Source organism: Podarcis cretensis, assembly GCF_951804945.1.
Source record: "Podarcis cretensis genome assembly, chromosome: 10".
Taxonomy (NCBI): domain Eukaryota; kingdom Metazoa; phylum Chordata; class Lepidosauria; order Squamata; family Lacertidae; genus Podarcis; species Podarcis cretensis.
Window position 1 is genome coordinate 47101925 of NC_137179.1, and position 24677 is coordinate 47126601.

A 24677-nucleotide genomic window follows, 5' to 3' on the forward strand; every position below is an offset into this window, starting at 1 on the left:
CCCCCCAACTTCCTCCCCTGCTCGTCTTTGAAGGAAAACAAAGTGGGGAGTTGGAGGGGAGGCACACCAAATTTTATGCACAAATGACTGTGCTTGTGGGATGGTGCACGTGTTTGCTTGTGCAAAATAAAGGGAAAGTGAGCTTTCAAACACCAAACACTTCCCATGCGATTACACCCAATTAGAGATGTGTGCTACCTAATTGTGTAATAGGGAAATATTATACAGTACATGTGCCTTGGGAACTTCCAACTTTTAAAAATGCACTTGCTGTAAAATACTGTGGTGCATAGCAGAGAAAAGTGTTTTTAAATTAGTGAGATAGAGCACGATACTCCATATAATGTGGATCCTATGTGGCAATTCCATTTGCAAAGAATTCCAATACAGTAATGCCTTACGAATGAGAGTAGATTCAGTGTAGTTTCTTAAAGCAATTTATCCACCATCTCCTTCAAAAAAGCGCTTCAACATGTAGCTACCATGATACAATGAAATGCATGGTGGCAGGGGCAGTCTAGACCATGGTGTGATCTGTGGAGCTATCAAAACTCTTGTCTGCTTGTGCGAGCTGGGTCAAAGCAGCTGTACATCCAAAGTTGCTGAAGATGTAAATAAATATATAGAAGTGTGTTTATACTTTTTAAAGCTCACCACAGTATGGCTATATCTCCTAGGAATATTTTGATATGAATCTTTCATGTATCACCCATGTTGCTTGAACAAAGATAACTGGCATGCATTCTTTTCTCTCTCTTTTTACAAACTTGGTTCACGGGGACCAAACTTTATTGCTTATTTCATGGAGCTGTGACAAAACGCTAGGAATCAAACAACATGGGGATTACAGCGGCTATTATGTTTATTGTGCTGAACAGACGGTGATAATCCATTAAAAGAACATGTTCAACAAGCAAGCAATTCAAAGTACAGTTGTAGTCAGAAACTCTATATGAATAACAAAGCGAAGAGTTAGGAGACAGGCAAGGAAAACAGGAAAAAGTAAACTGTAGTTATACATCTTGATACTTTTCTTCTGCAAGCACATCCCTCTTGCAGAAACGGCAGAAAGGTTAATGTCCAGTCTTATTTAGCTGTGACCAATGACAGCAAAGAACAGTCCTATAAAATTTATCTCCCACAAAAATAAACTATATATATATAAATTTTTATGATGATCTTTCTGTTTCAGTGGTCACAAGCAGTTTTTTTTTTCAGTCTGAAAAATGAGGTATAGAAGACCCTGAGAGGTAGTAATGTATTTTGATTGTTCTACAATATTACAGAAAATATAAGATTTAATTTCATCAGAGCTGTAAAGTCCCTTGGAGTTTGATATCTGACCCACATATACTGATAACATTTGTTTCGTCTCATGCTGTTACACCAATTCAGATGCCCCAGAACAGGGAATATACCATGCTGCCAAGGGCTACCTAATTCCCTTCAATGAGTCTCTCAAATGCATTTCTCCATGGGGATTTGCAGTTTTTGTGTTCAGAACACTCTCTAAAACTGAAGAGAAATTCTCCCCTCCAGAATGGAATACAGGTGCACCTTGGACACTTACAAGAGTTTAGGAGTGTGGCCTGTGTGCATCTGAAAACTCCATGACAGAGGTAATATAGCATGTTATCAAGTCCTGCCCCAGTGTCCCTATTAATTAGGTAATTTCTTCAAACAGTAACCCACTGTGCCTCATGGGGTGCTGCTCCAGAGCACCTTGCAATCTTTTTGGAAAAGGTGAAGGGCTTTTCAGGGGGCTAAAGTCACTGTGCTTTTGATCCTGGGCAACAGCCTGAATAGACATGACTAGGGCCCATAAGGCTGTTTGGTAACGCAAGGATGCCAATTCCACCCCTACCCTGCCGCTAATTCCATTCTTGGTGACCCACAGCAAGAAGTACACTTGTTCCTTAGTGAGGCGCTTGTGTCTTAATGTTCTCTATTGTGAGGCAGCCAGGAAGTAGTTTTCCTTAGTTGCATTTGGCTAAGTACTTGAGTCATACTGGAGAAAGCCTTCCTGAGAAACTACCCCTGGCCCAAATAGTAAAACCGTGTTAACAAGCAGATATATCGGCTGTGTGAGAGACGTAGAAAGGGGTAAGGAGAAAGAGAAGGAAGTATTAAACAAACTCTACATAAGAAGCATTTAAAATAAATCTGGTTGACACATATTTTTTTTTAAAAAAGTCACATTTGTGAAAAATACATGGAAAATACTTGAAAAGTATTCGCATACAATCTACTAGTTTTTTAAAACACACGCACATATTCGTGATTGCATTATGCAAAAAGCTGAGCTTGTTGCCTCCCACCTACAAAGATTCAAGTTTCCTTGAAGGGTTGTTTTTAATAGGAAAGTAATTAATGCATTCATTTCCCACAAAGTTCATTTACAAAAAAAATAGTTCTGATCAGGGATTTGTTGCAGTCCTAAATGTTTCAATCTTCCCAAAAACTAATGCTGAAAGAAACAACAAGTTCATTCCATTTATAGTCTGGAGGTAGGTCTTTGTCAATCAACTAGTCCATTTCCTTAAAAAAAATTATTTGAGGTACAAACTTGGACAGTAATATTTAAACATTGCGGTTAATTATTATTATTTTCCTGTCATGTAGTGTTATCGAAGAAAATTATCCTTACATACCTTATGAGCAATTCGGTACAAAAATATATTCAAGTTAATGGTACATTACATAGAAATTTAGCAGAGTAAAGGCATAAAGAGGGGGGAAATTACATGGTTATGCTGAAAAACACTAAAAGTATTGTCTCCTTGGCTGAAATTAGGTGACAAAAGTAGAAATAAGGGGGAAATGCAGAAATTAATGTTTACCTACCCAATAATAATAATCTGCATTGCATGATTATAGCAGCAAATGTTTATATGACTGTTGAGTTAATGGTACGTATCAGAGGTAGTATTGAAAAGTGGGGTAATATTGCATTTGTGGCTAAAAAGTGCTGCTTTGAGTGAAAAAGGTGGAGACATGTAACTGGGTTAAAGCTGCCCAGCAAACCATCCTATGTCAAGGTATATTGCTGAAAAGTAATAACAAGCTCACTTGAGGTACATGGTGTTGGCTCTTGCATTGAGATGTGTGATTTAAGAACAGAGATCCATTTGTTTAGAGACAATAGAACGGGACCGACAGTAGTGAGTTAAGTCAAACGAAGAATTTGACTCTTTGCCCTCGGTTCCAGTTTATGACCATGATTCAGAACAATTCTGAGGTATTGTTTTAAATTCAAATTTTAGCTGTTAAATGTCTGCTGTGAGAGAGGGTCTGCTGTCAACCGTCTGTAAGCAACAGAGGCTTCCCAGAAAGCATAGTCTACCTGAAGAGACTTCAATCTGTTCCCACAGAGGTGTGCTGTTGAGTTCTGTTTAGTACTATTTCTGCAGATATATGTGTATTAGTGAATATACAATGTATCTTTGTCGGGGTTTTTTCCCTTTCGCAAAGTAAAAGTACCTTTTTTCTTGTGGCTTTCTTTCCTGAATATCAGCTGAATTAAGTGAAAAAATATCAGCCATCAATGTATCTTGAAATACTAGTAATGTTTAAAAAAAATAAAAAAATCAATCAAGCACAAATCTAGAACAAGGCTATAAAAAGAGTAGTATCTAATCCTTATCTTTGGTGTTCTAAACAGGGAAATTACTAAGCTAGGGGAGTGGGTTGTCAGAGGTGTTGTAAGGACTGGTGTCAGACACCAAGGCCTTCTTATTTGAATGCCCATTATAATTAATATTTTACAAAAGTCTTATTTATATGCAGTGCAGTGAATGACTTAAAACCCGGTTCAGAGATTTACTGACCCATTCACCCTTTCTTAGCAGCTCAAACAAACTATTAGTAGGTTAAAGCAAAATAAAAGAGAAAACAGTAATTAAATGTTGCATCATTAATCTGTGTCCCCCTGTGTTACAGCAGTTTCACTAAAACCGGGGCAGTGAAGGGATTACAACAAAGGTGATTAATAAGTCCTTTTTAAGGTTATGTGATTTCCCCCCCCTCCCCGTCCCCCCTCAGGCCAAAGTGGAAAGGTTGTGGCAACAGAAGCAAGTGGTCACGGCAGTGTCTTCTCCCTTCAAAAGACCCAACTGCTGATGAGGTAGAAATTGCAATGTGTGGTCTTCTAATCATCTTCTGCAGATTCTTGTGAGGATGTCTCTTCAGTCTGTTCCTGAAATGTGCAACCAAAATGGCGAATTAGTGATGCTTCTAGGTTCAAAACTAGTCAACAGAGTCCATTTACATGAAGGCATTCTCAGCAGGAGACCCATTGGTGGAATTCAATTCCAAACAAGGTGCAAATGGCTTAATCTCTGCAGGTCTTCAAACAGGCATCAAATATCAACTAATTCCAAGTTTCTTTCCCTTCTAGAATATATATCATGGGTAGGCAAACTAAGGCCCGGGGGCTGGATGCAGCCCAATCGCCTTCTCAGTCCGGCCCGCAGACGGTCCGGGAATCAGCATGTTTTTACATGAGTAGAATGTGTCCTTTTATTTAAAATGCATCTCTGGGTTATTTGTGGGGCATAGGAATTTGTTCATCCCCCGCCCCCCAAAAAATATAGTCCGGCCCCCCACAAGGTCTGAGGGACAGTGGACTGCCCCCCTGCTGAAAAAGTTTGCTGACCCCTGATATATATCATGGTTCTGTTGTCTGAATTGATGCTGAATGGGATTCAATTATTTGACCTGATTTTAATATTATATTGGGTTGAGTGCTGTTCTTATTGTTCTTTCATTGCTGTGGTGTACTACAGATGTCCTTACAGTTATTTGTGCTAGTATTTTAGATGTTTTGATGGTGTACATTGTATTTTTATATGTCGGAAGCCACCTTGTGATGGTTTGAGGCTAAAAAGGACCCTAAAAGTAGCTTTCAGTGAATAAATATACACTGTTTATAGAACAACAGCCACATTCCATGAGAAACTATTGGTATACCCTGTAGAGATTTTTTTTTAAAAAAAAAAAACAAAATTGTGGCAAATACTACAAGTAATACTGCAACTGTGGGAATCACACCAAAGTGTGCCAGGGAGACATACCTTTGTATTGTACTTTGTCTGTGATTGGAGGCATTGAATGTGCCTTTAAACAACTGCATGGAGGAAAACAGATGGCAAGAAATGCAAACTATTCCAGCTTTCAGATGGGGGAGAAGGCAAGCGCTTCTTCTAAAGGCTGTGAATCTAATGTGAATGGTTCTTTTGTTATCCGTCCTGTCTCCAGGACTTTTTAGTGCACAACCGTACTTTATAGTTGCTTATCTCATTTATCCACCCAGCCAACAATCCTGAGAAGCAGGTTAGGCTTCGAAATGGAAACCTGAGCAAGGCCACCCAACACGCTTTACAGCTGAGTGCGGAATTGAACTTTGGCCTCCCACATCCTAACCTATCACACTATACACTATACCACAATAGTCCCACTCAGCCATTATTGAGATTTTGTTAAACCAAGTGCCACTATGGCACTCCATCTGAAGCCTAAAATGAGTGTTAAAGACAACATTGTTTTGAAAGTCAATGTCTAAAATCTGCGTTAACCACACAAAACAAAAACCCGACACAGCTTCATTTTGCTTTCTTTCTCTTTCTCTTTCTCTCTCTCTGTCTCTTAGCAGCCGGAGTCCTCCCCCTTCCCTTTGGTCTTAAAATATGTAGGGGCCATCTCCTGACCTTGCGGTACTTCGCCATCCTTTTTACACTCCTTATTCAATTAATGTGCAGCAGTACCTTTCAGGATATGGGTGGTAAACTGGAGACAATAAACATTGCTGATAAAAGGGGGCCTGTGAGCGAGAAGTTGATTTTTATCAAATGCTGCACATCATCTTGTGAGACAGCATGTGAAAAAGATCTAGGGCGAATAGGTAAACATTTACCCGTACAGCAAACTGAGACCTTTTAAGAATGACCAGCTTATAACAGTCTTCATACTTTAATAGATTTGATTTTCCACATGGCTTCATTTTGTCTGGGTGGCTAACTGACACAATTTATAACTCTCTTCCTTTCCCAGGCCACTGCCGCACACCATTCAGCAAAGCATGCCTTACAGCTTGTCTGCATTATGTGACCAAACTTCCATTCATTAGTGTTTGAAACACTTCAGCTGTGAAGGGGATCCTAAATGCTACCATGTGTGACACTACTGCACAAGAGCAGCATGCAGGGGGAAAGAAACAACGCGAGGCTTTAATCATAGGCCACTGCTTACTGCAATCCCTTTTCCCCCTCCCTCTCTCTCAAAAGGTTTCAAACATCCAACCCCAAAAAAGGCTTGAAAAAGCTGTAAATCCAGGGAATAAACACAAGTACAAATGAATGGATGACAGCTTAAAAAATATAACCATAGCAGCATCAAGCCATGAGATTTCACACTGGTTTTGTTTAGTCTGCTCTGGGTTATGTGGGAAATAGGGAAAGCATGAAGGGGGGAAAAAAAGCCCCCCCCCCCGCTAAAACTGTGGGCCTCAAATATTTAAGCCAGTAGGTTTATACCTCTTGACTAGGAAACAGGCAATGACCCTGAGATAGTCTCTGGAGAACGAAGCACAAAGAAAGATGTAGCATGATCAAAGCCACGGGCAGACGAAAGAGAGAGAAGCCAAGTGTCGGCTAACCCCTGACCTTATCTTTTCAATTAGAGTGGAACCTCGGGTTCCGAACATGATCCGTGCGGGAGGCACGTTTGCAACCCGCAGCGCCGCGTCTGCGCGATTCAGCGCTTCTGTACAAAATGAGTAACCCATTCTGGTACTTCCGGGTTCAGCGCGGTACGCAACCTAAAAACACGTAACCTGAAGTGTCTGTAACCCGAGGTACCACTGTAATATTTAAATCACGAAAAAGGCAGCAACATATTGCACAAATACAGTTCCACTCATCACACTAACTCATTTTCAGCCATCGTCCTATTCCTCCACTGCGCAACCATACGTAAGCTGCTGCTGAGGTAAACTTTACACAGCCCCCTGCTAGTAATTGTTTACTGTCGAAACTCCTTTCCCAGCCTGTGCAGAATGGTGGAGATACATTACAAATATTTCCTTGTCATGTTTTCTCTCTCTCTCTCGCATCAACCCTGTTTTATAGTTCAGGCTGAAAGACAGTGACTTGTCCAAAATGGCAAGACAGAGCGTGCTCCTTGCCTGGCCTTGCTCATAATCTCACCTAACACTACTCATATCTTAAAGCAAGTTACTATGGTGCACCCCTTGGAGTCTTCACAAAGGAAATTGCCAGCCAGCTCTATTGTACGATTCTGCCCCTGCTTTAGCAGCTGAGGTGTTTACAGTGGTTTCTGGCATCGTAAGTAAAAACTGGCATCCTTTCCTTGCCAAATGACAGAGGGAAGTCACCCAGGTATGGCTCATTTGCTATTAAACACCGCCAAATAAAGGAAACATACAAAACTGACATTTATCTGCCATTCTAATGAGGCTTGAGGGGTCCCAATTGTGGTTGTTGCTGGCCCTACCTGCTTACTGCACTTGTGTAGTACGTAAAATGCTGCAATGGATGGCAGGAATCTGCTGTGCCAGTTCTGGGAGTAAGATCACAGTGTTGTCTGTCGTCTATCCTAGTTTGAGCACTGGGAATTTCAGGCTTCATCCTCTGATCTGTTGTGACAGTGCTAAAAGTCACTGGGCCATTAAAAGACTCGGTGACTCCATTCATCTAATCAGTGGTTTTTTGTGATGATACTCACTGGTACAGAGTACCATCGCCATCCTTTTTTTGCTGTTCATGGCAGCCATTTCGTCCCTACACCCATGACACTTGTAACAAGATATGAGCAGTGTTAGAAACCGAGATATGAAAGCTAGGAGCTAAAAGGGCATCTTAAACCTAGGTTATGGATGCAACATCTAGGCACACTTTTTTATAACAAAAATACATAGCTGAAGATGAATGAACTGCGGCTAAAATATGTTAATTTTCCACATGGTCTAGTCCTTTCCCTGCCCACCCCCCTTCTCCAGTCTTCAGAGAGTAGCTGGAAGTGGGGAAAGCAGAAAAAGGTCCTCCTCTCCTTTCACTCTGCAGCTTTAATCTGAGATCGTAGGCTCGGTACTGTCCCCAGAGCTCAGAAACTGCTCACATTAACAAAGTTCCCCATCACAAAATGCACCTAGAACAATGGGAGTTTCAAACACTGGATATGAGTACTGGCACCTCATTACTGGTGCTGCATCTAAGCAAGAGACCTCTGTGTTGCACAAGCATGAAAAGATATGTGAAACATCCAGGTGGGAAACATCAATAATTCACAGCTCATTGAGATCATAACTGTAGCTGCTTTTCCACAAAGATCCCAGAAACCATTTTGCTGTAAACGATGACCCTAGATCACATTTTATTTGATACTACAGAATGTGTACAATTTCAAATCCAGCATGGGCAATCCATGTGTGGAAACTGGCATCTGCAGATAACTCTTCTGCCCTGGGTCCTACGTGCTCCAAGAGGTGCTGTGTATCTGGGAATAATTTATCTGTATTCCTCAGCAAAGCAGTGTGATTGTAGGTGGGTATGGAAATATTTACACGGTGCCTCTTCAAACAGGAGACATGATCCACTCATTTCAGCGACAAGAATTTGCTTACTGCAACATCAGTAGCAACATAAAAGGCAAATAAATTTCATACCGATACCTCTGAATCCCAGGGTTTTCTCAGTGGCTTCAGTGGTTTCATCCACTGAAATGGACCTGTCATCATGGCCAGATTATAGTGATGCTGTTGAAGCAATTGCACCTGAGCCCATGCCAGATGTATCCAAAATTAATGGACTTTAGTTAGTCATGGCCATTAATTTCAATGTTTTACTCTGTGCAGAACTAGCATTGGATACAATCCCCAGACTGAGCTTTCATTACATACAAACCAAACCAAACCTTAGTCCTCCTAGAAGGAAAGCTGTTAAGCAAAATGAGAAGGAATGTTTCAGTGATTCTGTGGATGAGCTATCCAGGCTGCACCCAGATTTCCATGATTTTAACCAATGATTTAAGTCAGAGCTGTGACTGACAAGTGAGTTGCTTGGACACGAGGATATAGGAATCCCTGGGTTCCTAAGAGCTGCTGTTTCCCCCTCCCCTTTCATGCACTTTTATTTCCTGTTTCTCTCCATTTTTCTAGCCGTTAGAGTCTCTGTAGTTTTCCCCTCTTGTTTCTTGGACAGCAAAGTCCAATTTGTTTACATATAGGTTAATCTGAGATCAGATGCTACTACATAATATGTATATCTACCCAGAAGCACATATTTTATGTTTAAAATATGTAAGTGGGTGCAGTCTTACAGCCTTGGATTTCTTTTAAGAGGCAGAAAGATTCATTGTCAGGGACTCAGCGTCAATGCAAATCAAGCAGAACTTACTTAAATATAATTGGCCCACTATGTTTAAAAGTTGTTTTATAAATGAGTGGTATAAAATACAACAATATTGGTAAGACAAATTCTTATTAATAAAATAAAAATTATTCTACAATATTTAAAATGTAAGGGAATTTATTCTACAACATCCTGTTAGTTATTTCAATGGTTTTGCTGTTGAGGCAGAAAGTGGGAGCAGGTATTTTTTTGAGGCAGGGGAATGGTGATTGACTCTATGTTTTTCCATGTCCTTTTACAAGTAAACAGATTTTTTTTTAAAATCAGGATAGTCTCCCATCACAAGTGGCTATAGACCTAACATTCCCAGTGCAAACTATCTGGGAGCTAGCTGTACTAACTGAGGGGGTGCACAGAAAAAACGTGGTTCAGGAACTAAAATTTGATGCCTGTGGCACAAGAACAAAGTCCCTTTTTGCAGCTACTTTATACCTCCTCCAGTATCTTCACAGGTGGGCTATGCTGGGAATAGGTGACTGGCCTAAAGTAGGAAGTGAGCAGAAACATTTCTAGGTAGAAATGTACCAGAGACCCTTAAGAGACACTGCCTGTTGCCAGATGGACCAGAGGCCAACTTGGTATGAAGCAAATTCTTCTGTTCCTATAAACAGGAAATATGTCTTCCTGGGTGTAGGGAACTAGGAATGGGCAGTACTAGAAAGGGAAAGAGAAACAGCAACAAAATTTTAGCTACAGTCCAATCAGTGTGCACATTAGGAAGATTGAATTCAGTGGCTTACATCCATGTAAATGTACACATGAATTAGAACTTTGTTTATATCATACTCTTGTCTGGCAGGGAAAGGAGAAGCTGCCATTGGGCCCATTCCCTATTAGTCACAGAATCATAGAGCGGGAAAGCTGGAACAGGACCCCGAATGTAGGAAGTGCAGGTGAAGAATCCTGCTTAACCTCTACTTAAAAAACTCCAGTGGAAGAGGGTCTGCCAGCTTCTGAGGTTGTCTGTTCCATTCTTGAATGGCTGTTACCATCCTTCCTGATGGTATATCCTTTCTTGCAATATCCTTTCTTGCAATTTGAATCTGTTCCTTCAAGCTGCAGAAAGCAAGCTTGCTACACCTTCCACATGGCAGCCCTTCAGATATTTAAAGATGGGTGTCATCCATTTGGTTTTTAGCTGCTGCAACCTTCTTTGCAAAGAAGGAAGCTGTTGGTTGGATAACAAATGGCACCTTTGCATTGATATCTGTGATGGATGAGGGCCAGGCACAAATGAGAAGATCAGGGCACAGTGGTGGCAGCAGATGCTTCTCCTTTTCCCTCCCAGAAGGGTGCATGAGAGCAAAGGTAAACAAGGAAGGTTACAATCCTATGTACAATTAAACAAAAGTAAGAATGTTGAACTTCCAAGTACAGTGGTACCTCAGTTTATGAACAGTCCTATTTACGAACTACAGTGGTACCTCGGGTTACATACGCTTCAGGTTACAGACTCCGCTAACCCAGAAATAGTACCTCAGGTTAATAACTTTGCTTCAGGATGAGAACAGAAATCGTGCTCCAGCGGCGTGGCGGCAGCGGGAGGCCCCATTAGCTAAAGTGGTACTTCAGGTTAAGAACAGTTTCAGGTTAAGAACGGACCTCCGGAACGAATTAAGTACTTAACCCGAGGTACCACTGTATTCATTTTATGAACTCTGCAAAACTGGAAGTAGTGTTCCGGTTTGCAAACTTTACCTCGGTCTATGAACGAAATCCGAAAGGTGGAAGGGCACCAGCGGCGGGAGGCCTCATTAGGGAAAGTGCGCCTCGGTTTAAGAATGGATTTGGTTTAAGAACAGACTTCAGGAACGGATTAAGTTCGTAAACCGAGGTACCACTGTACACATGGCTACGATCAACTCTGCTGCGTTGCGTATGCAAGAGAGCAAAGAGACATGTCTACCAGCCAAAACACTAGCTGTAGGCCTCTCGTCAAATGTGAAAACAGCAGCTTTGAAGTTACACGAAAGAGATTGAAAGTCGAAAGCCAAGAGCTGTGCACACCTCATTAAGACCTAGCTATGTGGGAAGGCCAAGCTGCTGCTTCCTGGTCAAGCATGCTTACCCTTTGGAAAGGGGGCTTCAGGAAGGTAAGATAAAAGAGCTTTTCAAAGTGGAAGTGCATAGTGACATTTTTATGAGCGCCAGTCAAGGAAGGTTCCAAGCACTGAACAGCTCACAGCCATATACATCGCAGCCCACTTCACAAAGAAAAATGAAGTCCCAGCTATACAAGGGGTTTAACAAGCACATTCTTCAGTGGGCGCAATGTCTGAATTGGATACAGAGAGAGAGAAAGAGAGTGCGCACAAATTTTCCTGGTTTTCCCTTGACCTCCCCTTTGATTACATGAACGAAGAGTTCAGCAAGTACGACTATAAATTCCTTGAGGAATGCTCAGAAAATTTTTTATCAGAGAAATAGGCTGTGATATAGCTCAAAAGGGTTCAAATAAGGCACAGCTGATGGCAACGTCTGAGACGGCACATATCCTACAGAAAGCCTCGCTAAGCAGGGTGCACTATATGTCACTACATGGTTTAAGTGGGCTTCAGTCAGTGTTTGCCTGATTATTTTCTTTGTCTACTGCTTGACTTTGCTGGAATTATTATTGTGGATTTTTGCTTTCATGATGTGACTTACCGTATTTTTTGCTCTATAAGACTCACTTTTTCCCTCCTAAAAAGTAAGGGGAAATGTGTGTGCGTCTTATGGAGTGAATGCAGGCTGCACAGCTATCCCAGAAGCCAGAACAGCAAGAGGGATTGCTGCTTTCACTGCGCAGCAATCCCTCTTGCTGTTCTGGCTTCTGAGATTCAGAATTTTTTTTCCTTGTTTTCCTCCTCCAAAAACTAGGTGCGTCTTGTGGTCTGGTGCGTCTTATAGAGCGAAAAATACGGTAATTGCACATTATTTTGATGGAAAGACAGGGATTTATTGTATCACAAGAACAATCTAGTTTCCTTGTAAGATTAAATAACAACTTGTCTAAAACACAGAAAATGTCTCTGGCCTGATCTTTGTAGAGGGCACAGTTGTTGCCCTACGCTAAGAGTCAGCTGAACTGTATTAAGCCTTTATAATGAGAAATGGAAGCAGTAGGTTCTAAGGGATATAGATTGAAAATGGCTCCACTCATTGACCTGAAACTTAGTGTAGGAGAGGAAGTTGTGAGGAGAGCTCATGCCAAATTTAGTGTAGAAAGAAGAAGCTATGGCTTTCTTTGAATAAATATTTGATGAGAGACTCTGGCATATTGACAGGTATTGTGAGTTTTTCTGCCTTAGGCTTTGTTGGGGTGGTTTTTCTGGAAAGATTCCTCTTGTGTGTTTGGGGGAACAGGTTGTTTGTCTTAGGTCAGGGGTAATGTTTAGTATGTGCTTTTTCACATGCATTGCTTAAAATATTTGTGTTGTTGTTGTTGTTGTTGTTGTTGTTGTTGTTAAAAATGCATTTTCCAAGCAATGTAAGTAAAAATTTGCTTATCTAGTTATTGCTAGGCAACAGTTTCTGGCTAATCATGGCTACTGATTATAGACCAGGCTTCCTCAGCCTTGGCCCTCCAGATGTTTTGAGACTACAATTCCCATCATCCCTGATCACTGGTCCTGCTAGCTAGGGATCATGGGAGTTGTAGGCCAAAAACATCTGGAGGGCCAAGGTTGAGGAAGCCTGGTATAGACACTTGCTGCTGTTAGGCAAGATTCCCTTAGACCAGACCTCTGCCTTGAAGAATTTAAGTAGGCCAGGAAATTAGCTATGAAAGGAGAAAGGGAAAGAAATTGTAGGAGATGCGTAAAAAGAGTTAATAAGTATGTGTGAGTTTGTATCTCTGAAGTCCACAGCAGTTGGGTTACTGAGAGGCGGCTTTAGAGCCTTTAGAAAAAGGGGAGGAGATTTAGGGGACAACTGTATGGCTATGTGTGCTTTATCTTGTAATATCACCATTATAAAAACCTTTGTTTTTGAAACCCCCTTTCACATAATTGGTCAAATGACAGATTTACACGCATATTGTTTTTATGCTTCAGGAGTGATAAAAATAAAGTATGTCCTGTTTGTTTGTTTTTTAAAAAAAGTTTCACTTTGATAATCTTCATGATGCGTCCCTAAAAATAACTATTTCCTTTGTATTATTTTACAATATAATCACCCATATGACACTCTGGCCAAGGATACAGCTGTTGCAAACTGCTTGCAAATTAGGAAACTGGCTTGTTTTTCCTCTATTGCTTATTTAGCAATTTAAGCAAAAAAGTACAACAGATTTTACTAGAAATACCAATTTTGTGTTGTTGTTAAATTTATATAGCCTTTAATCCTCAAACAAGCCTATCAAACGGCAGTAGCTGAAAGGGCACAATAAACATTCTTTCTTTAAATATAGCATACCTAACTTTTCTGCAAGATATGTTTAAACTTAACTGGTGGCTTGCATGTAGATCTGGTAACCTTTTCTAAAACAAGTTCACTGCAGGAGTTCTCTCTGTAGTTATAAATCATTTCACAGCTATCATGTGGACATACACATATCTTATGATTTAAGAGTCCGTATTAATACTGAGATAATATCATTTCACAGTGTAACCTGCTCTTGCATTCTCCAGCTGCAAAATGGAAAATCCTCTGGGTTCTTTAACTGTCTGAAGATACCGTTGAATTTTACATAGTGTCTTCATGGCTCTAAGCTAGAAAGCATCTGTCCCTAAAGTAAGATTTAGTGAATGGATTTGCCCTGCAGTGTGTTTGAAGGCTGAAAGATAATGATATTTATAGAACTGTAGTAAAAAGGTGGAGGGGGACACTACCTTAGACTCTTCTGTATTTTGCACAATATTCTAAAGAAAACTGGTGGTATTATTCAAGATGAAAATAGAGATAAGAGCTTGATTTTCTTAAAACAACAACAACAACAAAATAACTAAACGGGACATCTTTGAAAACACACAGATCTAGAAGTTCAAACCAGTATACAACAAAATGTTCCATACACAAAAGCATATCTTTCAACTTCTGACAAAATAAGATGCATGATCATTAATAAATAAAAATAATACAACTGGAAACTGTAACAGTGTGTTACTGTGTGTGCATTGGGAAGGCAGAGTGGGGGCAACACAGAGCTCACACAGTGATCTTTGGTATCAGAACTGGAATGCTAAAAGCAGGTAACCTCTTGTTCCAGAGGGCACGAAACACTACAACTGGATTTTTGTGTGCTGCATTGTAGGGGAGAGTTACAGAGTGGTCTGTATTGGAGTTGTGTTTAGAATAAGGTTATCAGACGTCCCCGTTTCCCAGGGACGGTCCCCGGATTTACAAATCAGTCCCCTGACAAAATCCACGGAATTTGACTGAAGTTGAAAAGTGTCCCCGGATTCATTGCAAAAAAATAGCTTAGAAGTTTGGTGTTGTAAGCAAAAATTATTCCAAACCACCACTGGTGGTATAAACTGGGTAGGGTGTGTGTGTGTGATTCTGTGGTTTGCCTCAGGTGCCAAAATGTCTTGGTCTGGCCCTGCTCTGAACACTCCTCAAGTGCTTTTGCCCGGCTGCTTTTGCCTGGCTGGAATGTATCCCAGAACTGTGATGATCCCTCGTGTTTATAGTGTGCACACAAACAGAAACCTAGGATTTTTGCATGGCTTGAATGTCGCCTATTATTGTATATACAAAGGTGCAATACATCTGCCCACTCTTTGCCTTTGGTTCCACCCAGCAATGACATGCAGCCCCCTGAGAGCTCCTCACAAGGGAACATGGCTCTGGGACTGAAAAATGTTTCTCACGTCTGGCCTAGAGAAACCAAGGCTGCTGGTCCAAACTACAACTAAACACTTTGGTACTCCAAGGCTTGGGCTTAATATTTCCAAATCCCATTGGGGGGAGATTTCTACCTTAATCTAGAAAGCTGTCTGGAAAAACCATCTGCAAGGCTATTTTGAAGGAAACAGATGGAAAAGGAAGTGATTCCTCTGAATGTAGTATAAGATTTACATTATCCTCCATGAACTTCCATGTAGTCCCTATGTTTATATTTTATCATTATTTCCTTAGACAGCTCAGATTAGGAAGCCTGCATGAGCTCATGTTCTTGTTAATTTTGAGCCTGAACTATTTGCTTTTATAGATGATTTCGGTCATGTAAAATAAAAGGGAGTAGTAAGGAATAGAGGCACGAGACTGAACTGTGGCAGGACTCTCGTCCTTCTTAGGCTGAACAGCCTTCTCAGGCATATTCCAGCTTCCCAAATAAAAGGGCTGCTAGTTTTTCTGAGGCTCAAAGTACATATTGAGAAAGACAGATAATAGATATCCCAAGCTGATCTCCTTTGCGGAATTATTGTCCAATTTCCTATGCATTTCCAAAATATATTTATAATACAAGTTTGGGTGTCCACCTTTCAGTTTACTTTCTCCCATAAAAGGAGAGAAAATGAAACTGGAAGAACATGTTGGAAATGTTAGAAGAAGGCTGATGGTGGCAGGAACATGGCTTTCTCCCTTCTCTCTGCTTCCTTGCCTTGATATTTAATACTTTCACCTGGGAACAGGTTAAGACCGCAGCCCTATACTTCTTTACTTGAGACTAAGTCCTACTGGACCTCGTGGGACTCACTTCTAAGGAAGCAAGGATAGGTTTCAGGCCAATTTAAGGTTAGACCCTGAGACCTGGTAACCCTGTCAAAGGCCAAATCAATATTTCTACGCTAGTCGCTATACTGATTGTGTTCAATGCTCAAATAAGCAAATATATTTTTAACCCACTAACTAGAACTGCTAGAGGGGAATTGCTGGTCAGCGCATTCATAACAAAACCACTCTATCATTGCTGGAAAATGATCCCAAACCATAAATTAGGTTATCTCCATTATTTCTAAAGTAATATGGTTTTCTTTTTTTAAAAAAAAAAAAAATCAGCAGCTTGGTTTTAGGAGATGTGACAAGTTGAAGCCTGTGAGCTATTGAAAAGAATGTTTTGTTTGGGAGTGTGGGTGGAAAGAAGCACTGGCAATCAGCAGACCACCAGGATCCCATTTAAAGATGCTGGAACCCACCCAGACCCTACTGATAGCTTGAACTGGAGGAGGAGCGGGCTCATATAGAAGTAATCTATAAAGCTGCCTGGCAAACACAGTGCGAGACAGATTCTTAGATTCCTAAGGGAGCCTCCCCTTCCAGGTGCTACAGAAGTCTTTTCCTGTGGTTTGAAGGTGTTGGCAGGACCCAGTGAGCAGCTGACCAGCAGGATACATCACCCTCTTTATACATTATAAAGCTTGCAGATCCCCTGGACTTCGGGACTCCAAGCAACTCACCATCCCTGAATCAAGCAATGGCTGTTGATATTTCTAGTTTTCTTGTCTATCATGTGTACAGTAGTACCTCAGGTTAAGTACTTAATTCGTTCCGAAGGTCCATACTTAACCTGAAACTGTTCTTAACCTGAAGCACCACTTTAGCTAATGGGGCCTCCTGCTGCCACCGGAACACAATTTCTGTTCTCATCCTGAAGCAAAGTTCTTAACCTGAAATACTATTTCTGGGTTAGCGGAGTCTGTAACCTGAAGTGTATGTAACCTGAAGCGTATGTAACCTGAGGTACCACTGTAATTCCTTCTAATCCTGCTAAGCACCTGCACTGCTGTACTGGAAACCAGCCTCTGCAAAGTGCTTCCCCTCCTACTCACTTACATCTCCCTTGGCACCCTTCCAAGGAGTCTTCCCCACCCCTTCTGACTTTGGTTTCTCCTTCCCTAGCTGTGGGCTGACTCCCTCTCAGATTCCCTGGCTGTGTTCCTTTGTCTCAAAGAGTAGGGGAGAGATGAGACTTCTACTTCCTCAGCTGAGGCAGCAGGGCCCTGGGAGCAGTGGCGTAGCGTGGGTTGTCAGCACCCGGGGCAAGGCAAGTAATTTGCGCCCCCTAACCCTAACCCCCAGATGTTGCGCCCGGTGCGGCCAGCCCCCCCTGCACCCCCCACGCTACGCCACTGCCTGGGAGCCAAAAGCATCTGTTCCCCCCAGCCTCTTCTCTCTGGTCTCAGCCCCCAGCCGAATCTCTCCTCTCCATCTTCACCTGTCACAGCTGGTCACTCCACTCCTGAGCCAGTCATGCCTCGGGACTCAAGAAAACACTGCCATTTTTTAGTAACACCTGAAGAGAGCTTCCCCATCCTTTCATGGATCCTGAAATCGCTTCTAATCCTCAGTGTCTCCTCTATTATACTCACTAAGGATGTTATGCTCATATTATATAAAAGTCTACCGTAGTTTTCAATGTTAAGCAGTGTGTAATAACTACCATGTTCCGGCTCTGTGTTTGGAGTCTGTAAAATGGTTTAGAGCTCCCATTTCATCCATAAATATTCATTGAAAAGGTGAGAAAACAACCCTTTTAAACAAGACAGTGTGACAAAGTGGGGTTAATGGCTGTTTAATCGGCCAATTCGGGATTGCTAGAAGGCATTGTCTATGGATCTACCTTTGAAAACGGTCTAGAAAGTTCGGTCAGGCCAAAATAGCCTGGCCAGATTGTCAACTGGGACTGGCGAAAAGGATCATATTATACCAGTGCTCTGTAATCTAAAATGATAGGTAGTCTCTTTCTAGGCCCTAAGCATCTTCCCATATATACCTACCCAGATCTTAAGGTCATCTTCTGAGGCCCTTCTCCAATTGCCGATGATGAAGGTGGTGGCTACTAGAGAGAGGGACTTTTCAGCAGTTTGCCTCTTTAAATAATTTTTCAGTTTTAAAAATTTGTTGTTGTTTATCAGGGGTCAGCAAACTTTTTTAGCAGGGGGCTGGTCTACTATCCCTCAGCCCTCATGGGGAGGGGGCGGACTTTTTTGTTTTTTAAATGAACGAATTCCTATGCCCCACAAATAACCCAGAGATGCATTTTAAATAAAAGCACATGTTCTACTCATGTAAAAACACCAGGCAGGCCCCACAAATAACCCAGAGATGCATTTTAAATAAAAGGACACATTCCACTCATGTAAAAACTGTAAAAACACGCTGATTCCCGGACTGTCTGCGGGCCGGATTTAGAAGGTGATTGGGCCGAATCCGGCCCCTGGGCCTTAGTTTGCCTACCCCTTTAGATAATTAAACTGCTGTTGGGTTTATTTCATGGCTGTTATAATTTGCTTTAGCTTCATTCTTTTATAATTATTATTGTGTTTTGTAGTTTTTAACTTCTGTTTTGTCACCATTTGGCTATAAAGAAATGTTAGTAAAAAAAAAAAAGTTTAACATGCACCTGATGAAATAAGATTCTTGTTTGCGATGTTGTCCTTGTTTAATCAGCATAAAATCATCTCGTTTATGTACCCTCAAGTATTTCTGTTCATTACATGTTGACGTCAGATTAGCATTACAGATGTATGGAATTATATGAATTTAGCACACAGCAAATAATTCTCTCTCTCTCTCTCTCTCTCTCTCTCTCTCTCACACACACACACACACACACACACACACACACACACACTACTTACCCGAGCTGGCTTCTTCTGGGTCACCTGTTGTGGCTGCAAAGAAAGAGTAAAGAAAGATATTATTTAGATGGCTTATGACAAAGGAAAGTCTCCTCTTTCTCATACAGTTGTACCTTGGATCCTGAACGCCCTGGAACTCAGACATTTTGGCTCCCGAACACAGCAAACCCGGAAGTGATTGTTCTGGTTTGCAAATGTTCTTTTGGAACCTGAACGTCTGACGGAGCTTCCGTGGCTTCTGATTGGCTGCAGGAGCTTCCTGCAGCCAATCAGAAGCTGCGATTTGGTTTTTGAACATTTTGGAATGTTCAAAGGACTTCCGGAATGGATTCCATTCGACTTCCAAGGTATGACTTTACTGTGTAACAAAGCTGTACTGTGTAACAAAGCCTTCCTCAATGTGTAGCCCATCAGGCTGTGCTCGATGATGCTCATGGGAACAGTAGTCCAAAACATCTGGAGAATACCAGGTAGGTGAAGGCCAATGTAACATACAGCGGAAAAATCTCAGTTTTCAGTATTATGTGTGATATGATGTGTATCCTTTTTGATTAGAATTATATGCTTATAAATTTCCAGTCTGGGCATTGGGAACAGGTTAACTTTTACAGTAATATACAGCTGGGAAAGACAAGAGATTGTTTGCATATTTTCTACAATTATTCTAATTTAGCTGCACATACTTTGTATAACATTCCCATGGCATACATGAAAATAATGTAAAACTACAGTTGAGGGATATTTGCAGAATTCCCCCATAACTGCTTTTGAGACCATCCAGATTTGTGTACATCATTTTTGTTCAAAGTATCTCTGTATTGTAGAGTTGGAAGGGACCACAAGAGTCATCTAGTCCACCCCCTGCAAGGCAGGAATCTTTTTGTCTAACGTGGGGCTCAAACCCACAACGCTGAAACTGAATCTCATGTTCTACCAATTGAGCTATCCCAGCTGCCAACTGACATTTTGCTGCATTTGTCTGTGTATCTGAAACTTAGGTAGGGAGAAAGTTTTTTGTTTTTCTAATGCATTCATGGAGATTTTTCTTCTCACTATACCAAGCAGAGGAATAAAATACAACGGTGGTTTGAATAAGAGTCTGGTTTCAATCCTTTTGGAGCATGCAGATTCCTTAAAACAATGAACTCACAGCTTACTTTATTAAGGATATATCATGCATGGAGTCAAATCTCTGCAGACAAAAAGTCTGTATCCTCTGAAGTAGAACACAAGGGTTCATGGGAGACCAATGTAGGGCCAGGTTTGCAAAATCGTCCATGGCTCAACTTTCTAGACATGTTACCAATTTATTTCTTTTTAAATTATTTTTATTAAGTTTCCATTTTATATAAATATAACACACTCCAGTTTTTGAATTATATTGCACTCTCATGAGCACTCGACTCCCCTCCCTCCCGGCCTATGATTACCTTAAATTATATCTTTTTTAAAATTGCATTTCAATTTTCCCTCTTTACTCTCTATTCAATTCCAATAATACTAAATTATATTAATTGTAAATCCATGCTTTCTATAAACTATCAAGCTTTAAATCAGTCCTGTCAGTGCTGTTAAATGTTTACAATTATCCCTCAAATACTCTATAAACTTATTCTAGTCTTTTTGAAACGTTTGATCCTGCTGGTTTTGGATTTTCCCAGTCAATTTCGCCAACTCAGCATATTCCACCATCTTTGTCTGCCAGTCCGGGATCGTTGGTACGTTATCATAACATTTTAGCTCCCTGTTGTTGAGTTCCCCATCACACTTGAGTTCAATTGAATATGTGGTCAGCCTGGAGTGTTCCCCAGCGCTGTTGAAAATCCAGCCTGTTTCTTAAAGCATAAAGCACAACTTGTGACTTTTCAAAGTCAAATGCAGCCCACATGCTATGTATGGCACCCCCGTAAACCTTTGGTTTTGTTGCCTGTGGCCACAAAAACATGGTTGTAGAACATCCGGCAGGTAGGCTGCATTTAGCCTGGTGGGTCACTAGGTGTACACATATATCCTGGGTTTAAAAGCTAGTCTGCCACCCACCTGTCTTGACCATTAGCATCTATCCTTACGTCTCCTTTCATTCTTCAATGCTAAATTCCTTAAAATATGAAATGCCTGCTAAAGACCACCTGAAAATCACACCCTTTGCAGATCTGTGTGATCTGGCTGTGCCTACTCAGCTGTGAGGCAAAGAAGTTCAGAAAGGCACTTTCTTTTTAATTACTTCACAGCTTCACAGAATAAATCCTGCCCATTTTGACAGAATGCTGCCCCCACTTCTGATCTGGCAGGCCAACTCCTTCTCCTCTTTCAATTCCCTCAAGCTCACATTTCCCCCAGCAAATTATTTCCTGCAGCATACGCCTCACCTGTTCCACACCGTCTGTTACCAGTTAAATGGACTCATCCTTTCTAGTTTATAAGGTAAAAAGGGAAAGGGAAAGGACCCTTGGATGGTTAAGTACAGTCAAAGGCAACTACGGGGTTGCTGCGCTCATCTTGCTTCAGACTGAGGGAGATGGTGTTTGTCCACAGACAGCTTTCTGGGTCATGTGGCCAGCATGACTAAACCACTTCTGGTGCAGTGGAACACTGTGGCAGAAACCAGACGCATGGAAATACCCTTTACCTTCCCACCACAGTGGTATTTATTTATCTACTTGCACTGGCGTGCTTTCAAACTGCTAGGTTGGCAGGAGCTGGGACAGAGCAACAGGAACTCACCCCAGCGTCGGGATTCAAACTGCCCACCTTCTGATCAGCAAGCCCAAGAGGCTCAATGGTTTAGACCACATCTCCAGCATTTCCAGGTAGGTCTAGGAGAAACCCTGGAGAGCCACCAGTAGTCCGTGTGAGCACTGTTGAGCTAGATGGACCAATGATCTGACTCAAAGGTAGCTGCCTATGTTCTTCTGTATTCTGTCCATTAGTAAACCTGCTGGTATTAAGTGTACTGTCACAAGACAGGAAAGCTGTGCTACTGGACCACTGGGATAATTATTTAGAACAGGTGACCTGCCAGATATTACTAAACTACAACTTCCATCAGCCCTGACAAGCATGAGCTATCATCCAGGTTGATGGGAGCTGTAGTTCATTGAGCAACATCTGGAGGTCCAAAGGTCTTCCACACCTGATTTAAAATGTTATTTTGGCCAACATGGATAGCAGAATGCTCCAATACTTAGGGGCAAGGCAGAACAGAGTTGACTGGGTTGAGAACAGAAAGACTCCAGCAAAACATCATACTTTCTGTACCTGGTATTAGTGATGGCTGGGAATCTGTGTGTGGCTTTTATTTATCTCAGTTGGTACCCGTCCTGGATCTGAATTAATTTTACAAATGTGTTGCTGTTGTTTTAATCTTTTTAATATTTATGGTAGTTTTTTAATGTTCTTACTTACTGACTTTTTATATACATATCTATTTTATATATGTCATTGTATTGTAAATTAAAATTGAAATGCCTCATGGGAATCATAGAATCATAGAGTTGGAAGAGACCACAAGGGCCATCGAGTCCAACCCCCTGCCAAGCAGGAAACACAATCAGAGCACTCCTGACATACGCTTGTCAAGCCTCTGCTTAAAGACCTCCAAAGAAGGAGACTCCACCACACTCCTTGGCAGCAAATTCCACTGTCAAACAGCTCTTACTGTCAGGAAGTTCTTCCTAATGTTTAGGTGGAATCTTTTTTCTTGTAGTTTGGAACCATTGCTCCGTGTCCGCTTCTCTGGAGCAACAGAAAACAACCTTTCTCCCTCCTCTATGTGACATCCTTTTATATATTTGAACATGGCTATCATATCACCCCTTAACCTCCTCTTCTCCAGGCTAAACATGCCCAGCTCCCTTAGCCGTTCCTCATAAGGCATCGTTTCCAGGCCTTTGACCATTTTGGTTGCCCTCCTCTGGACACGGTCCAGTTTGTCAGTTTCCTTCTTGAACTGTGGTACCCAGAACTGGACACAGTACTCCAGGTGAGGTCTGACCAGAGCAGAATACAGTGGAAGTTATTTGCAAAATTAATAAACCATACAACTAAAAATCAGTATATTTCATGCAGGTGTGCCACTAACATCTGAATGAAGCTTGTGGACCAGTTTGGGAACCCCTGCCCCTAGAGAGTGATTTAGTCTAGCAAGTTTATTTTCCTTGTATTTGGTAAACAAAGCTAACAATTTCGGAACTGGCAATTCCGCCCAATATTTATTTGCAGGTGGCATCCAGTCATTGTACCTAATGAAATTATGAAATGGAAAATGTTCTGTAGGAACTTTCCTGCCCTATGTTACTGGTAGCTGCCTGGGAACCACATGTATACTGTCTTGATTTCCATGAAAGACTAAAGGCGGGACAGTAATGTGAGAAAATTAAAAATAGAAGCAAGGTTCATAAGGGTCGTAGCCAATGTTAATCCTACTCAGAGTAGAACCACTGAAATTAATGAATGTGACTATCCCAAGCCCAATGATTTCAATGGGCCTACTCTGAGTAGGGCTTAGTTGGATGCAACTCAATAAGCTGCACATATTCCTGCTTTCTAGGCAGTTATGTGCAGGGAATATCCACATAGTGAGTGGCTTTCCAGGATCACAGTGCCTGCGTGTAGTGCAAGTTGGATATTTTTTTAAAAAACCACCTCTTTGTGGGGTCCATAATATTTGAATAGGCCCTCAGTAGAAACTTTGGGAAATGCTGAATTAGAACATGGCAATAAACACATGGAACAAGCATCCACTGCCATCATGGAAGGAGACACTCCAGAACTGAAGAATAAATTCCAGCCCTGCCAAAGGAGAATTCTTAAACAGAGCACTCATTCATTCACAGCCATTCTCCAATTTGCCTTAGCAATTACTGCGGGATCAAAGCCACACAACACCAACTAAATGGTACAACGTTATATACCATGGGTTAGATTTCCCATTGTTATATATCAACAATTATTAATTTTCTTCAGTTGAATAATGTCTTCCCTGTTTTAAGCCTTAAATGGCTTCATTTTGAGTCACACAGTTTTTCCATGTGAAAGCTAGGAAACACATAAGTAATCTAGAGATTGTATTTTTTTCCCCCTCCTGGACCAAACTTTTGGTGGAAATCTGAAAAGAAGTGAGTTTTCTAGCAACATGTCTCTTTTTCAGAAATGAAATGGTTCGAGGAAGACGTAAAAATCTGCCCCCCTCTCCGAGGCAAAGAAAAAAGATTGAACTAGTTTGTAGAAGTACAATCAATCTATCCAGGATCACAAATCCACACTTTTTAAATTACAAGCCATAATCTAGCAGGCAAAGACGTTATCAGCCTTTAGACAGCAAAAGTCCTGAATGAGTAACATTCCTATAAACTTTGGTCTGCATCCAATCAGTCAAAGTACAATGTTTTCCTTTTGCTGTTTTCATGAATGGCTGCAGTATTGTGCCTCGGTTCAGTCAAGACTCCTCTTCTACAGCCATTCATAAAAATAAAAACAAAACAAAACAAACACGCACAAAAACTTTCTGGGTCCAGCCTGGAGCCACTGGGTGCCAGAGGCTGAGAAAACATACTGGCAGCTCCAACTCCAAACAGCATTGAAGTATTCAGGGATCTGCTTGGTGGTCTGTAAAGTATGAAGTGCTGTGTGGAAGGGCAGCTGGTAGAATTACTGTGACACATACTAGGCAGTCAGCCAGAGTTGGCCTGGTTTCAGACATTGTCTTTCCTCTCATTGAAGTGTCAGGACCTAATTCATGGAAAAT

General features: G+C 41.3%; 1 protein-coding gene across 2 annotated transcripts in view; it reads right to left on the bottom strand.

The window, feature by feature from the left end:
- Positions 1–844: 844 nt before the first annotated feature.
- HMGA2 (high mobility group AT-hook 2) overlaps positions 845–24677 on the bottom strand; it is a 136900-nt gene continuing 113067 nt past the window's right edge. For both annotated transcript variants that reach the window (XM_079994409.1, XM_079994410.1), the window contains 2 exons: positions 18932–18964; positions 845–4195 (listed from right to left, as the gene is read on the bottom strand). In XM_079994409.1, coding sequence (XP_079850535.1) covers positions 4185–4195; positions 18932–18964 — 44 coding nt within the window. In that variant the 3' untranslated portion in view covers positions 845–4184. The remainder of the gene's footprint in view (positions 4196–18931; positions 18965–24677) is intronic.